General features: G+C 55.3%; 7 protein-coding genes across 7 annotated transcripts; 1 reads left to right on the forward strand and 6 right to left on the reverse strand.

The window, feature by feature from the left end:
- Positions 1-363: 363 nt before the first annotated feature.
- On the reverse strand, positions 364-1221 carry AYL99_01704 (hypothetical protein; the record flags this gene model as incomplete). The annotated part of the gene is made up of 1 exon (XM_018833220.1): positions 364-1221. One exon carries the CDS (start codon positions 1219-1221, stop codon positions 364-366), a length of 858 nt encoding a protein of 285 aa, XP_018699099.1.
- A 1352-nt stretch (positions 1222-2573) lies between these two features.
- AYL99_01705 (hypothetical protein) lies at positions 2574-3489 on the reverse strand (the record flags this gene model as incomplete). Its single annotated transcript, XM_018833221.1, has 5 exons — positions 2574-2663; positions 2743-2937; positions 3005-3115; positions 3183-3336; positions 3419-3489. The coding sequence occupies 5 exons, from the start codon at positions 3487-3489 to the stop codon at positions 2574-2576; spliced, it is 621 nt and encodes a 206-aa protein (XP_018699100.1).
- Positions 3490-4682: 1193 nt separating this feature from the next.
- On the reverse strand, positions 4683-7014 carry AYL99_01706 (hypothetical protein; the record flags this gene model as incomplete). Its single annotated transcript, XM_018833222.1, has 5 exons — positions 4683-5536; positions 5631-5844; positions 5938-6182; positions 6322-6722; positions 6803-7014. The coding sequence occupies 5 exons, from the start codon at positions 7012-7014 to the stop codon at positions 4683-4685; spliced, it is 1926 nt and encodes a 641-aa protein (XP_018699101.1).
- A 461-nt stretch (positions 7015-7475) lies between these two features.
- AYL99_01707 (hypothetical protein) lies at positions 7476-8378 on the reverse strand (the record flags this gene model as incomplete). Its single annotated transcript, XM_018833223.1, has 1 exon — positions 7476-8378. The coding sequence occupies one exon, from the start codon at positions 8376-8378 to the stop codon at positions 7476-7478; it is 903 nt and encodes a 300-aa protein (XP_018699102.1).
- Positions 8379-8771: 393 nt separating this feature from the next.
- On the reverse strand, positions 8772-9875 carry AYL99_01708 (hypothetical protein; the record flags this gene model as incomplete). The annotated part of the gene is made up of 1 exon (XM_018833224.1): positions 8772-9875. One exon carries the CDS (start codon positions 9873-9875, stop codon positions 8772-8774), a length of 1104 nt encoding a protein of 367 aa, XP_018699103.1.
- A 348-nt stretch (positions 9876-10223) lies between these two features.
- AYL99_01709 (hypothetical protein) lies at positions 10224-11183 on the forward strand (the record flags this gene model as incomplete). The annotated part of the gene is made up of 1 exon (XM_018833225.1): positions 10224-11183. One exon carries the CDS (start codon positions 10224-10226, stop codon positions 11181-11183), a length of 960 nt encoding a protein of 319 aa, XP_018699104.1.
- A 347-nt stretch (positions 11184-11530) lies between these two features.
- AYL99_01710 (hypothetical protein) lies at positions 11531-14086 on the reverse strand (the record flags this gene model as incomplete). The annotated part of the gene is made up of 1 exon (XM_018833226.1): positions 11531-14086. One exon carries the CDS (start codon positions 14084-14086, stop codon positions 11531-11533), a length of 2556 nt encoding a protein of 851 aa, XP_018699105.1.
- Positions 14087-15858: the final 1772 nt, after the last annotated feature.

The following is a 15858-nucleotide window of genomic DNA, read 5'->3' on the forward strand; positions in this document are numbered from 1 at the left end:
CAAATGACGCCAGTATCGCAGTGATCGTCCCTCATTGCGATTTCCAGGCTACGAGCAGGAAGTGTGATTGGGGAGGAGGAAGCGGACCCTGGAGGGTCGAGCTGTTCACGGGTGATATTACGCTACAGGAGTGCACATACTCACCCTCGCTCCTTTTTTGAAGCGGCATCAAACTGAGCCAAATTGGCGGTATCGACTCGTACTGCCACAGACCTGCCGGTGCTAACTAATCGGCATGTGGCTTATTGACGGCCGAGCGAACGGGATGCCCTGCATTCCACATCCCATGGTCGGTTGCGAGAGAAGCACTGTCATTAGCATATATACCGCGTGGCCAACTACATCCACTCACTCCTTGCTCCTTTACTCCTTTTCGACAACCAACATCCCAAAGTCCGGATACTCCAGCCACCGGTCAAAATACCCGGGTGCCACCGGCTCCTTCATGTAGCGATTGACGACATCGTAATCGTCCGGCAGCATGACGGGCTCCCAGGTCAAGGCGCCCTTCATGCCCCCTTCGCGCGCGGCGGCCTCGTGCACGCGCTTGGGCAGGTAGTAATTCCCGAAGTCGACGGGGGGCATCGAGTCGAAGAACAGGTGCACGTAGTAGCCCCCGTGCGGCGTGTCCACGAGCTCCTGGCGCACTTCGATCCCGTAGCCGTAGCCCAGCGCCCGCGCCGCGTTGACCTGCGCGATGCACACCAGGGGGTCGTCCTCCGGGTGTGGCAGCACGCCGATGAACCGGCCCCCGGGCTTCAGGTGCGTCGCAATGTTGCGGAACATGGCGGCCATGGCGGCCTGGTCGGGCGCGTAGTTCAGCAGCCACGCGGCGAAGACGAGGTCGAATCGTTCTTCAGCGTCGCCGCCCTCTTCTGTCTTCGGTCCCGCCGCGGCGGAAAACGGCGCGCTGCAGTCCGCCACCATGAAGCGGTACTTGCCGGCGTGCTCGGGCCTGTGGGCCATCTCGGCGGCGGCGATGTCCACCATGGCCTGCGACACGTCGACGCCCACGACGCTCGCGGCCCCCCAGTCCAGCATGTGGCGGGTGAAGAAGCCCGTGCCGCACGCCAGCTCCAGCACACGCGTACTGCCCCGCCGGATGTGCGGCTGTATCAGGCGTTCCACGTTGACGACGATGGCGCGCGAGATGGGCAGGTCGTTGACCGCGTCGTAGGCCGCCGAGATGGCGTTGTACTGCGTCTTGGAGAAGTAGGACATTTCTTCTTTTGTTTTCTTCGAGGCGACGTGTGCTAAGATTGGCAATAGGGAGGGAGAACTGTTGCTGCTGTTGTTGTTGGTGCACAGAGGAGCACGGGTCTATGTATATTGATAAGAGGATGACGTTCGTTGCTCATGCATAGGGAGGCCTGATTCCGGAGGGGGAACGCGGTTCTCCAAAGGCAGGATTGTTTGGAATGCTTGCATTGTGCTGGCTATCTTCAAACTACCAACCGGTACTGTTCTGAAGGGCCGACGTGGCCACAATGTAAACCAACCACCGTCTCATACTGTATTGTTGAGAGTTCCAGACGGTCCTGTCGACTTTTTCTCTCTCCATGCTGCCATGCCAGCCTTTGCTGCAATGGGCACTTGTCCCGGCTGGAGGTCTGATACTAGCACTTGTGGAAGTCACGTATCCAAGCATTCTGGATAGCAGCCAGCCACAGCCACAGGGGAAGAACAGACTCCTCAGCACTTCGTTGGCGAAGCAAGCTGCCTGATGCCTCCTGAAATATCAATTTGAAGTCGTCTTCATCCCACATCGCTTCTGTGCTTCGGGCGACTGCGCTCCTAACTGATCCGAGTGGTTGAGCGCCTTATCGACGTACTCGGTAATACTTTAGTTGAAGGCATCCCAGAGACTATAAGAATTGTTCCCACCAGGCCGAATTCTCCTTCACTTGCACGTTGCGAGAACTCCAGACTCATCGGACTTCACTTCTCTTTGGTGTTGTCCAGGGTGCCGTTGTTGTATACATTCTTTCACCTTCCCCTTCGAATCCCACTTACCGATGCCCCCAGCTCATCCAAGACATCACAAGCAGAGCCTGAGCACACACCGCGTCTTATCGATTCTTAGAGATCCTATGTATCCTCATGGTTCTAGGGTGGAAGTGTGAAGTCGAAAGAAACTGAGATTCATCAGACGGACGCGCTAGTGGTGAGCTGGACGGGGCCACTAGGCTGACGTCCACGCTACAAGTGTGAGCAACAACCCCTTTTATGTTACAGTACCTCGTATATCTATTCGTCCAGCTCAAGCAGCTCTCGGACAAAGTTCCAGTACATTTATTTCTACGCCGACTTTCACACAGCAATGATCCACAGTGGTTGGCTCTGTTTGCCCCAATGTCTATGGCATTTGAGGTAGTGTCATTATGTCTTTGGCATTGCGAATCATGTAATGAATGGGACTGTATATCGAAAAGGCCGGCATTGAGGCCGCTTGCCTTCACTCATCGCGACAGTCCAGTCCCTGACCGGCGATCAACGTTTCGCAATACTCCCCAGATTCTCAGATTGAGTCCACTTCCTCCGACCTCGCACTGTCCTCTTATTGTACCACATTGCTAACGAGTTCTGGTAGCAATGTATTCCTTGAGGTTCGGACGTTCGGACATGGCAGTCCACAGTGTCTTGAGCGAGCCGGGAAACTCGGACTATGAGAGAGGCAAGTGTCAGCAGCACCAGAAGAGAAGAAGAGACGACGGGTGTCAACGCATAAAATGGATGACTCACCACGGCCGTCCAGCCGAGCACCTCGTCATTATCCAGTGCCTGGAAAACGGCGAAGTCGGCATACGTGATAGTGTCACCCAGAAGGTACGGGCCAGGATGCCGAGAATAGAACTTGTCCCAGATTCCATGGTAGAGAGAGACCACCTTGGTCTTGTACTCTGGGCTTTTGTCGGTCAAGTTGGCCACCCATCGATACTATGTCGAATCTCAGTTCATATTCGAAGCCAGTTGACAGGTGTCGGAGAGGCAGAGTGGTACATACCCTCCAGTCAATGTAAGTGTCGGCAACAGCATCCACCAGCCACTTGTCATAGCTTGTGGTTCCATCATAAGCACCCACGGAGCGCGAGAGATATCTCAAAATCGGGATATGCTGGGCTAATGTTTAGCAAGAAGGGAGACTGACAGGACAGCGCCGTCATGCACAGAGCTCCTCTCACCTGAGACAGGATGTGGCCGTCAATGTCCAACGATGGCAATTTTCGAGTGACGGTCAACCCTTTCTCCTCGAACTCTTTGCCAAGCGGCCCCCAGGTTTCATCATAAGCATAACGCTTGTCTTCGAACTCGATGCCGAGTTCCCTCAAGAACAGCCTGCTCACGGGTGTCAGCAATCAACGCCCCTATGAGAGAACCACCTCCGCGCAAGCAACATGCTACAACTATAGCAACCCACCTGACAACTTCGCCACGCCCCTTGCTGCCTAGGTCGAAGTAATAGAGAACAGGCTTCTTAGCTGCAGCCATGGTGTCGAAACTGTTCGTAGGATGTTGTCGCGGTGGCGGAGGATGATGAAAGCGCTTAACTTATGCCACCGAGGAAGATGGGACCGCCTGAGCAGAGAACATGGCTTACGCGGGGCAAAGGAGAGCTTTATGAACCCCGAGCGAGGCTCAGAGATTACGGAATCTGCCCTCGCTCTCTTCGGCGACCTCGAAACTCAATGCATATCCGTGGATGTGAGACCCAGTTCCTTATGCACCCCAAGCAAGCAGTGGCCAATCAAGGCGCCGCGATGCTTCCGAAGCGGGAAGCCATCAGGCTGCTTTTCGATCTGGAAAAGCAGCGCCGGCGATCCACACTTCCTGCTCTGGAATGCTTACCTAGCTGGGATATTAGTCAACACGTCTAACACAGCCCCGCAAGTATAAATGGCATGAAACAGGTCCAACCGACAGTTGTCTCGCGCTCCTTTCGACCGTCAAATTCGGCCCAAAGGGGATCAGAAGGTGTTACGTTCACTCTCCCCTCGGGCTTTACCTCCCAGAGAGACGTTGGGCATGAAGTGAATGAGTGAGTGATGTCAGTATGGGCACATTGCCAAGCTCCCACGTCTGACTGTGCATGCATGGGGAACATTGAGTGATGGAATGAACGTGGAACCCGACCGCTGCTTGAGCTGAACCTTGTCCTGGGGACCCTCAGAACGCCCAGATCGATCGGGCAATTGATACTTGTCTATTAAAGCTCTCGCTCCCCTCATTCATTACCACTGCTGCAGAACCATGTCGTCGAATAGTGTGTTGGCTGGTATCTGTGTATGCATGCGCGGATGTGCACGGATTCCGAGGAACCCGCTGGAATGGAACGGGCTCTTCTTGCGCGATTCCCATTTTCGCGAAGACAATCAGCTTGGTTTTAGCTGGGCAGGATGAAAAGGCGCCATAGTCGGAAATCGCCAGGAGATTCAATCAGTCTCCTCATACGATAATTTCGAGAATGGATGTGCGAGGACCAAGGTCTGGTGGTGGCACGGGGTGGCTTCAGGACCATGCGAGGACGACGAAAGATTGGGATTCCGCAGATCGCCGGGAACATCAAGGGGTGAGTGTCTGAACTGGCTCGTGCTCATTGTCAATGCCTATCTACCCGCAAAGGACTTCTCCCCACCACGCTATAGCCGCAGGCCCGTAGTGCCCGTCACCAGACCTCCACTCCCTCACTCTCCCGCCATAAAACTGGCATCGATCCCCTTGATGACGTCGGCGGCCCTCTCGGCCACGGCGTAGGCCACGGCCTGGAGATGCGCGCCGGGGATGACGGGAAAAAGGGAGGTGTCCACGACGCGGACGTTGCGGGTGCCGTAGACGGTGAGGTTGGCGTCGACCACGCCACCCAGGTCACGCGGGAGCATGGCGGCAGTGCCGCAGTAGTGGAACTCGGTGCCGACGCCGGCGTGGAGGACGGCCGCGATCTCCACATGCGTCATGTTGCGTGGGACCGTTCCACGGGGGTCAGGGGCGAACGCCGGCTCCAACTCGCGTATGGCGCCCGTGGAGAGGATCTCCTGGTTGAAGCGCACGGCGAGGCGCAGGATCTCAAAGTCGACGTCGTGGGCGAGCCAGTTCGGGTTCACGGCCGGATCGACGCGCGCGTTGGGGGACGTGATGTGCACGGTCCCGCGCGACAGCGGGTGCATGAGCGCCAGGTCCAGCCCGCCCGAGTTGTCGTTGAGGATCTCGTACGCCGGCGTGTTGTTGTGCAGGAGCGATGCGGCCACCATGTTGTGCTGCATGCCATATCCGATCAGGACAGGGAGGCCGCTTTGGTCAGAGTTGGTGTACTCCGGCGGCAACGTGGATGGCTGGAGTCCGTAGCACTCCATGGCCTCGCGGATGAGGGAGATGTAGTGGGTGGAGTTTGTCATTTGGGCTAGGGACGGGAAGGCGACGGCGGTGGAGGGTTTGGCGGTCCAGGGCCCGGTGTGTGCAGAGAAATACTCGAGTTCTGCGGCGGCGTTGAAGCTCGAATTCGTGAGAAGCCACGCCGGGGTCGGGACAGATGTGTTCTGGACTGTTATTTCTTGTGCGTCAGATGGAGCGGCAAGCAGGGATGGAACAGCAAAGCAACAAAAAGTTCTTGGGCCACAGAAAAAAGCCTTACTTACATGGATACGACAGATGGATCATGGGGTGATCCTGCAAATTGCTGCCCACGCCAGGGAGGTCTTGCAGAACACGAATTCCGAGAGACGTCAACAGACTCGCGTTGCCGATACCAGATAACTCCAGAACCTGCGGCGTATGAATGCCGCCTGCCGCGAGGATCACTTCACGGGCTGCCTGGACGGACCACGTGGTGTTGCTGAGGAGATCCACGACCTGAACATACAGACATACATACGTACGGGTGTTGGTCAGTTCCGGCCTTTCTGGGACTTGACTAGGGAAACACCATATCACATCGAAACATACCTGGACGCCCACTGCAAGTCCCGTCGAGTTGCCATCAAAGAGGATACGTTCGACCTGGGCGTTCGTGACGAGATGGTAATTTGGCCGATCAGCAGCCATGTCGTGGTACGCCCGCCGTGCGTCGGAGCGGGTCTGATTGATCGGGTCGATTGACGAGGGCAGAAAGTAGCTCCCCGAGCACAGTCCGTCGTTGGGGTCGAGGCAGGTAGGGACGCGAAGGGCGTCGAGGGCTTCGAACCAGTTGTCTGTGTATGTTCGCACCGGCGTCAGCCAGCTTGCTTACTTGCTTACAAGGCCTCTCTCCCTGTTTCCCAAGCAGGCCAAGGATTTCTCTCTCTCTCTCTCTCTCTGTGTGTGTGTGTCGCTATATGTGTGTGTACTTACTAGTCTGCGGCCAGAAATACTGCGGAAACGAGACATTCACCGGCCCGTCAAAGCCTTGCACGGCCTCGTCGAAGGTGACGGGCTGGCCGCCGCTCGGGGGGATGGCGACGCCGGGGTAGTACCGCGGCGAGTACGTCTCGGACCTTTTGAAGTAAGGGAGTAGACCGGCCCAGTCCCAGCCGGGGTTGCCCAGCGCCGCCCAGATGTCGAAGTCGGCCTGGCCGCCGCGGTTCCAGATCATGCCGTTGATCAGGCTGCCCCCGCCGACGCCCCGGCCCATGGCGAGCATGCGGGACTTGCCGTCGAGTTGGGTCTGTGGTGTCGAAGTGACGTCCCATTCGTACTCGGCGGGCCGGTCGCCGATGTACACGGGGACCTCGATCGAGTCCTCGTAATGGTCACTGTCGTCCAACTCTCCTTAGCTGCTGCTACTGCTATAAGCACGTGCTGTAGGGGTTTTGTTGCGGATATGCAGACATACAGAGAACCAGCCTCAATGCACACCACAGACACGGTGGGATCCTCGCTCAGCCGCGCGGCGACCACCAGGCCGGCAATCCCACAACCCACGACCACATAGTCATACGTGGTTACTGTGATATTGTTCGGTGGATCACGTCGAGTGGATGGGAATGGGAAGCAGGATATGAACCGTGCAATAATGAGAGAAGACAGGAAAGGGGCGAGCTTCATTGTGGGAGATGATGTCTGCGTCCTGAAGTCCACCCAGTACGGAAAGGGAAGGGACAAAAGAAAGATAAGAAATGAGAAGTGCAAAGGTTGTGAGGAAACGGCTTTGTATCTGGATACAGGATGATTGATGCGAACTAGGGACCCTGAGACGGTGGTCTTTTTGATTGAACTGGGAAGGAAATTGGGAATCAGTGGCAAACAAGATGCAGAGAGGCGTCCGGCAGAAAAGGGAAGAAAGGAGCAAACAATGTACCAATGTGTCGTGTTGTATTGTTGGTAGTCGCCGTAGCGACAGTCATTTGGGTCGCGCGACGGAAAACGCAAGATCTCATCAAAGCGTGGAACAGTCAGGTCAGGGGATCGGTTTCGTGAATAGACGTGCGTGAATAACAATATCTAACTCCTGCTCGTGTGGACAGAGGAGTCAACACCCACCGCCAACGGCTGTACCACGTTGCTAGCTAGCAGGAACGCTGACTCCGGCCCTTTCTGGCTGCTGATTTCTCGAGTCGAAACGCGGCACTTTGGTGATCAAGCATGCTGAGACGTTGTGACAAGCCCAAATTCCTCTGCTCAGGCGCTGTGGTCGGTATGTTCGAAGTCTCCGTATGTGGTTGAGAGATGTGCATCTGATCCAGCACCTCAACGAGGTTTACTTGGGCAGCTGGAATGTAAGCAACCGGAAAGGCGTTCGGGGAGCTTAATTCGCACGGCGAAACTGTATCAGTAGGGCTGATTCCTAGCTCATGGCCAGCCTGAGCGACACCGAAGTCTTGCAAGTGTGGATGCCCAATTCCCGCTTGAGAAAACAGTGTTGGGCGTATCAATGGTGTCTGCGGACCGTCAGGAACAGACTGGTACAGCGCTTCTGGAAACCCTTGGTATTGCATTTGAAGGGTCGGAACGTTGAGAGCGAGCATACCGCCTGGAGCCCCAGGAGTTGAGAAGTACATGTGTGTGTGCCAGCTGGGGCCGGTAGGAGAATCAGCGATCCCAAGGCCGTGGAGGTTAGGCGAGCTGTGGCGCCATTGTTGTCGCTCCATTCGGGCGATGTCTGCAAAGATAGTGATCAGTCTTGCCTCGAGGATCTGTCGATTCTTCAGGCATCTGTTCAGCCGTGATCGCTTTTTTCTGATGTTCCTTTTCAAAGAATTGGCTATGTCCCGGGAACCCTCGAGTGTCCGCGCCTCCACTAGTTTTGCTTCTGTCCTTGCTATCTCTGCTTTCAGACTGCTGTGAAGGCGGTGCGTGGCAGCTATACATTCCTGAATATATTCTGCTTCTTGACGGACTTGGGAATGCAGAGCTGTGACTAGGGTCGGTCTCGAGGAGGCAAACGGCCGTAAATGCTGGGAAGAGGCCATGTCGGAGTGATCCTCTCCGAGTATCGTGGGAAGATGGAAAGGACCCAGACTGAGTTCTGCACACGGGTTCTGTAAAAACCTCCGTCTTTGACTCGTTGGCTTCACAAAGAAGCAAGGCTGACCAATGGCAGGGGTGGCGGCCAAATATAGACGAGGAATCTGGATTGCAACGCACAATGAAGCTTTGACCATGAGAGCTCTTTTCGGACAAAGCTCATCTGGACAGCCTTGGTCTTGACAGCGCTCCTGCAAATTCTCCATTCATCGGGCTGATATGTTGATTGATCGTCACTGTAGGGTGTGAATGGTCGTTTGGATGGCTCACCGTGGTTCGAGGGCTCACCGTAGATGCAACAATAGACTGACCAGGGATGATAAGACGTCAGAATTCTTTCAGATGTTCCAACCACCATGTCTGGCCGGCTCCGCAAATCTCCAAAGCCCTGCATCCCTCGCCGCCTTCTGCACAATGCCGACCTCGTCATGGTTAACCGCTCGGTTGATTTCCGGATATCTCTTGCTCAAGCTATTGGATTTCGAGCCCCTTTTCTCCTTGCCGACATGGGCAGTCGGAAAATACTGCTCCATGATATTCACAAAGACATCTTTTCCTAGTGCTTCGGCCAGCCACTTCATAATCTGCACTCCTTCCTGCTCCTTTCCCGGCATGACAAGGTGACGGACCAGCACGCCTTTCTTCGCAATTCCGTCAGCGGTGAAGCACAAATCGCCGACTTGCCGGTACATCTCCCGAATGCTTTCTCTGGCTGTGTCTGCATACGCATCGGCTTTTAGCAGGCGCTTGCTCGTTTCGTTGCTCCAGACCTTGAAATCCGGCAGATAGATATCCACAAGTCCATCCATCAACTTGAGGCTTTCGAGGCTGTCAAATGCGCTCGTGTTGTACACGATGGGAATGTTGAGGCCCATCTCCCTGGCAGTCAGGATAGCCAGTGCAATCTGAGGCACGACATGCTCAGGGGTCACCACGTTGATATTGTGCACACGTCCCACCTCCTGCAACTTGACCATCCACTCCGCCAGCTCCTCCGGGGTCAAATCAAAGCCGACCTTCTGGTGTGCGATATCGTGATTTTGGCAGAACACACACCTCAAATTACAGCCACTAAGGAATATAGATCCTGACCCATTATGCCCTTGAAGGCACGGCTCTTCTCCAAAATGCGGCGCGATGGTCGATACCTTGACCGTTTCCGCGCCGATCAAGCAGTGGCCGGTGGTCTCGTACCGGTTGACATTGCAGAGACGGGGACAGAGGTTGCATTGACGGAGGTGGGCGTAGGCGGCGGACCGCTTCTTGGCTGCCTCGGCGGAGGAGAGCAGGTGATAGCGAGGAATGTAGTCGTCAAGGAGGAAAGGAGGGGCGAGATGAAGCCTTCGTCGAGTGACCTGATGAGAAGCAACGATTTTGGAGGCAGGTCTCGAAAGCACCTGCGGCTGCACTACAACAGATCTGCCGACGAGTGATTTGAACATTGTGCCGCAGAGAGCATTGAAAAATGGTTTCCCATCCTTTTGAGTTCTGTCGACAATCGGGACTTGGTCGCCTTGCGATGCCTGGTGAACGAGATGGAACAATAAATCCGTGAAGGGGAAATACTCGGTATTTAGATCGTGAGGCATAGACGTCATTCCGTATTCCGATCGAACGACCTGCAACCTTTCTGAGTAACTCAACAACAAAGGCACACATAATCCCTGTGCAGCTTCAAGGTGCGGAACGAGAGCTCTTGTGATGCATATATTCTATTCTGCATACGACCTCATTTTCTCTTACTCTCAGACACCTAATACCTGCCGCTGCCTCTGCCACAACCTCTCGAGATGCGTCCCCTCATCGCAGTCCCCGTAACTCTCCTCCTCATCGTTCGCGCCTACACCCGCCGCTCTCTCACACCGCTAGGCATTCTGAGCGCTGCACTCACCGCAACGGTTCACGCCCTTCATCCCTCCGCCCTCCCGTTCACCTTGCTCTGTGTGTTCTTCCTGCTCGGCACGACGGCCACGAAGGTGAAGCATGACGTGAAAGCCACATTGACGCTGTCAAGTAGTGGAGCCTCAGGTGGGGAGGGGCCGCGGACGAGTATCCAGGTGGTCGCCAACAGCGGGTGTGCGAGTTTACTGTGCCTACTGCATGTTTGGTTGTACGGGACAGGCACGAGCAAGGACGGGGAATGCTTTGGAGGAAGTCAAAGGAGTAATGAGAGGATTGCCGACGTGTTGTTGTTAGGAATAATGGCCAACTATGCCGCGGTGGCAGCAGACACCCTGTCCAGCGAACTGGGCATTCTCTCCAAAAGTCAGCCAGTCCTCATCACGAACCCACTGCGAGTCGTGCCGCGAGGTACCAACGGCGGCGTGACACTGGGTGGACTGCTGGCTGGCGTGGGAGGCAGCGCTGCCATTGCCGCCACGAGCCTGGCCTTCCTACGCTTCTGTGCTGGGTCAACCATCGATGCCGCTGCTATGTTCTTTTTACTGACACTCCTCGGAACGATTGGCACGCTTCTCGACTCCTTTTTGGGAGCAATGCTGCAAGCGTCAGTCATTGATCGGCGATCCGGGAAGATTGTCGAAGGGCCTGGGGGCGTCAAGGTGCTCACGAAGCCCAAGTCCACAGGCGTAGCACATGTACAGGGGCGTGGCCGAAGGCTGAGTGGCGAAGAGAGCAGCAGATTGATCGACTCCGGAAACGACATCTTGGATAACAACCAAATCAACTTCCTCATGGCTTCGATCATGAGTCTATCCGGAATGGCAGCAGGAAATCTTTGGTGGAGATAGAAGCATATAGAATGTGATGATGGGAAATGCCGTTGCGATTTCCCACGTTGATTATACGTGTATGGTCCTTTTTAGATCCTCCGTTCGGTCCATACCATGGACTCTATTACCCCTGTGTCCGTTTCCCAAAATATATCCTCCGTGTATCCCGACCTTTCAGGGAAGGCTCTTCCAGCGGAGCAAACTCCAATCAATCATATCGTTAGTTTCTTGCGGGTATCATGATCGTACCAAAGTCCAAGGTCAAATAGTTTCCAACAAATCCTAGCCATCATCAGCAACCAGACGTTTTCCGTCCCAAAATGTCAAATATCTAAAACTCCATCGTATCACGTCATGTCGAGTGCTCAAAGAACAAGCCATCGCAAAGTCAGGACAAGAAGACAGTATCGCAGAGCGGCTCTGAGACAGATCCGAGGTGATGCCGCGCTGTCCACACCCACGGACTGTGTCGCAGATGCTGTCGCAGGTGCGGATATCGAACTGGTCTTCGAAGCCTGAGATCTGTGTGACGAGGCTGTCGCGGGAACGATCGTGGTCGAGTCAAGGCCGATTCCGCTTGGGCCAAATGACACCGATACATGTCCGGAACCAATGGTCGTCGTCACCTGGGGTGCGTTGGATCCAATGCGGTAAGTCGTGCCACTGACAACTGCCTCACTGCCATCGACTGAGAAGGTCAAGCCGTCAGCGGTGTAGACGACAAACGGAGAGCTGGGCTGCGCGCCAGGTGCCAATGTAGTGCTGGCTAGACCAACGCCACCAGGGCCCAGCGATACCGACACATGTTGCGACCCGATGGTGGTGGTGAGCTGCGGAGCATTCGACCCGATGCGATACGTGGTGCCGCCAACAATCGCCTCAGTGCCATCGATCGAGAAGGTCAGGCCCTCTAGCGTGTACACAGCGTAGGGCGAGTTCGTCGCGCCACCAGGCGCCACAGTAGTGCTAGGCAATCCAACGCCACCAGAACCGATGGAGATTCTTGTTCCATCGACCGTGACCGTCGTGGCTGGCGCGCCCTCCCCGACTCTATACGTTGTTCCAGAGATGATCGCGACCGTGGGTCCGACCGTCAGAGTGAGGTCGCCAATTGCCGTCGTAATCGTGGCCGTTGGAATTGGCGTTACAACCTGGTTATGTTGAAGCTGCGATATTGTTATGGTCGTCGAGGGAGCTATGATTTTGGAGGGCTCCACGGTGAAGACAGCTCCCGAGGCTTGCACAGTGGTGGGGACCCGATTGGGGATCGCAACGGTCTGGCTTCCAATCACAACACTGGACGCCTGTACAATGATCGGGACACCGTTGACTGTTGTGGTCAAGGGGGCCGCTCCAGAAGCACGACCAGTCGGCGAGGCTGTCGCAAAAGGTGAGTTGATTATCGAAGCGATGATGTTTCCCAGTCCTGTCGTGGTTGGAGCCTCCACAATCAGAGTACCGCCAGTTGGACCTTGGATGCTGATCGAAGGGAAATTGCCTCCTTCATTGCTGGTTGCGGCAGTTGCTGGTGCGTTGGGGGCAGGGGTGTTTCCGCCGCTGCCACCATTATTGTTGCCAGTACTACTTCCACCGCTGCCACTATTGCCGTTACCACCACCGTTTCCGGAATTATTGCCATTCCCGTTATCATTGCCTCCTCCACTGCTCGGAGGAGGGGTGGGACTGTGTGAGGGGAAATTGAAGTTGATGTCGATAGAGGTAGAGGGTGGCACCACCACGGGGACTGGTGTCTTCTTCGTGACAACAACCGTACTGGTATAATCAACGCTGGAGTAGACCCCAGAAGAGGCAGCCGAAGCTGACACCAACGGAGGAGGGGCGGTCGCAATAGCAGGTGTTGCTGCTGGCGCAGGCACAGAGGGTGCTGGGGCGATGAGGGGATTGTTAGTACCAAATACAGGAACAAATGAAGGGCCTGGGACAGCCGATTCTGTCTGGGTCAGGTCTTGATCACTGGCGGACGACAACGGGCCATATGTCGAGGCGAAGGGCATGATGGTTGCTTCACAGGCGGGCAGGGGGGTGATCAAGGTTGGTGTCGCGGTCACGGACTCATTGCTGGCTGTGACCGTTACGTTGAATCCCTCAGTGACCGTGATATAGACTGTGGGTGGAACAGATCCAAAGTAAGTGACTGAGCCGGTACAAGCCGGGGGGGTCGTGGAGGCGTTCGTGGTAGCACCAAGATCCAAACTCACGGTCACATTTGTGAAAGGACGCGTGATTGATGGTAGTGGTGGGGGAGTTTTGAGAATGGGAGGTGCAGATCCATTGGTCTGACTGACAATGTTGCTGGAGGAAGAGGAAGAAACGAATGATGAGTTGGTCGAAGCTGTGACCGTTGTTATGCTGGGGTTCGAAGCAACGGGACCGAAAATCGGAGGAGGGCTGATTGTAACGATCGTGGTCAAGCCCGGGTCTGAGTTAGGAGAAGCTGGAAGCGGCGAAGGACTGAGTGTAACGATCGTCGTTGAGCCGGGGGTTGGATTAGGGGAAGCTGGAAGCAGTGGAGGATAGATTGTAGCGATTGTGGTTGTACTGATACTGGCGACAGTGGGAGGAAGTATGGGTGGAAGACTGAGCGGAGCGATTGTCGCGAGGCTGAGGCTCGTGTCGGTGGTAGCGGAAGTTGATGTAGAACTAGACGAAGTGATTGTTGATACTGTGGACGAGGTCGTCTCAACGAGATCCGGTATAGATGTTGTACTGGACGAAGTGATCGTGGGTACCTCCAAGGGAAGGTCTAAAGGAGGCGGCGACGTGGTGTTGGAATATACGATGCCTCTGCGCATGAACCTGAGGGGCGACTTCTTGTCCAAGCTCAAGGCCGAACTCAGATCCAGGTTCAATGCACTCGACAGCGCAACCCACAGACAAACGAGCGGCCATAGAGTATACATCTCGTCTTCGGAGAATAGTCTGCCCTGCTCTTGCGTCGAAACCCCAGATGTCAAGCGAGTGTTGGGTCCAAGGCTGTATAGCAACGAACGACTGTGCGATATAAAACATGTGATGAGCAATCCTTCAATCCCTCATGATAGCGAAGGGCAAACAATCAAAACTGGCGGATTGCCGTTTCTGCAATGCACGGTTCCCCAGGTCGATCGAGGACGTGGAGTGGTAGCGAATGTCGGAGATTCGAGAGGCATGAAGAGGATATAGATGGTTCGGATCGACAGCACAACGCAGGTACAAGGGTGGAATTCGCGACTCCTGTCCTCGGGCAACGCGAGGATGCAGTGAGTTGTTCAAAACGAGTGGAAGTGGAAGTTGACGGTTGGACTTGATGCGCAAAGAGTTTGCGGTTCTGTCCGAGGAGTGGTCGGAAGAGAGGCGGAGATGAACAGGGGGGCATCAACACCGACAGGGTCTTCCAGCCAGTCCTTCACAGCCTCGAGCAGTCCGAGTGGTTCTGTTTCCCAGTATGTTCCAGGCTTTGAGAACTGCCAGACCGGGTTCTGCATCTGGCGTCCTGCAGGCAGCGATGGCTGGCTGGGAACCCAAGCCCTGTCACTTGTTGGTGGTGGACTGGGTGATGCACGTCGACTCACGCGGACAGTTGCTGCAAGGGCCCTCTAAGATTGGCTGGAGCTCCGGATTAAGCTGCAGCCACTGTCGCAAGGTCTCGGGGGTCGCGGTGTCCATTGGGTGCCCATTGGATGTCTATCAATGGAGAAGCGAGACCACCAAAGGGGTCATCCGCTGCTACTGAGAAGCCTGACGGGGAGCATTCTTAGCTAAAAAGTATCCTTCTCTCAGGGCTCACTAGGCCAAGGCCCCGCCGCCCCCGCCTAAAGAACACGCCGTCAACGCCACCACCACATCTGTCTCTGCTCGACAGAGTGGCGTCCCGGCTGCTCACTGGTTGTCATGTGTTGTCTCCAAATCATCTTCATCTCCCCGCTTACTTGTCCCTCGACCACTGTTCCCTCGGGCTCTAGTGCTTCTTGGAGGTGGTTCCTCTCCCGTCTACCCAATCTGCCGTGCATGATGATATGCAAACTCAAACCATCCAGTGCCTGGGCAGAATCTCCTGCACGCAACCCTAACCTGAGACACGCCGCTGTCCCATCGCACATTGATATACGAGGAGCATTTCCCTCGTCATGACACCCCGAAAGAAAGGGAGCACATGTTACACGGCTTCCAATAAGCACCCTCCGGAGCCCAGGCTCTGGACTTGAGCACATGGGTGCCAGAAGGCAAGTGCCACCTGTTCCGCGAACTTGATGTCGGGCTCCACCTGTCTGCCTTGTGGTATCAGAATCCATCAGCCTCCTCGTGTTCGGGATGCAGGTCCAGGCCGGAGCGTCGCACCAACCCTTTCGTGTGGGACAGGTGACATGATCATGATGAGGCTCTTTCCCACTTCAACAACAATATCAAGTCGCCGATGCAGGCCGCCGTTCAGACATCCCCGAGAGACAGGCCATGTGTGACTGACTGTATTGTTTATGCTGGTTGACAGCTTCTGGGGCCAACACGGTCCTGATACCATAGAGAGAAAGTTGCACATACAGTTCTATTAATTTGGATGTTACAGTGCCAAGCAGTTTCAAAGGGGGGACTTGGAGGCCCTGACTCTGCGAAATTCAGTCCGGCAAACACGGTGTCGAGCTTTGGGGCAAAAGTGTATCCTCCAGTTGGATGCAGGCATAGCTGGAAAGGTGGC

The sequence above is a fragment of the Fonsecaea erecta genome (genome assembly GCF_001651985.1).
Source record: "Fonsecaea erecta strain CBS 125763 chromosome Unknown Scaff1, whole genome shotgun sequence".
NCBI lineage: Eukaryota > Fungi > Ascomycota > Eurotiomycetes > Chaetothyriales > Herpotrichiellaceae > Fonsecaea > Fonsecaea erecta.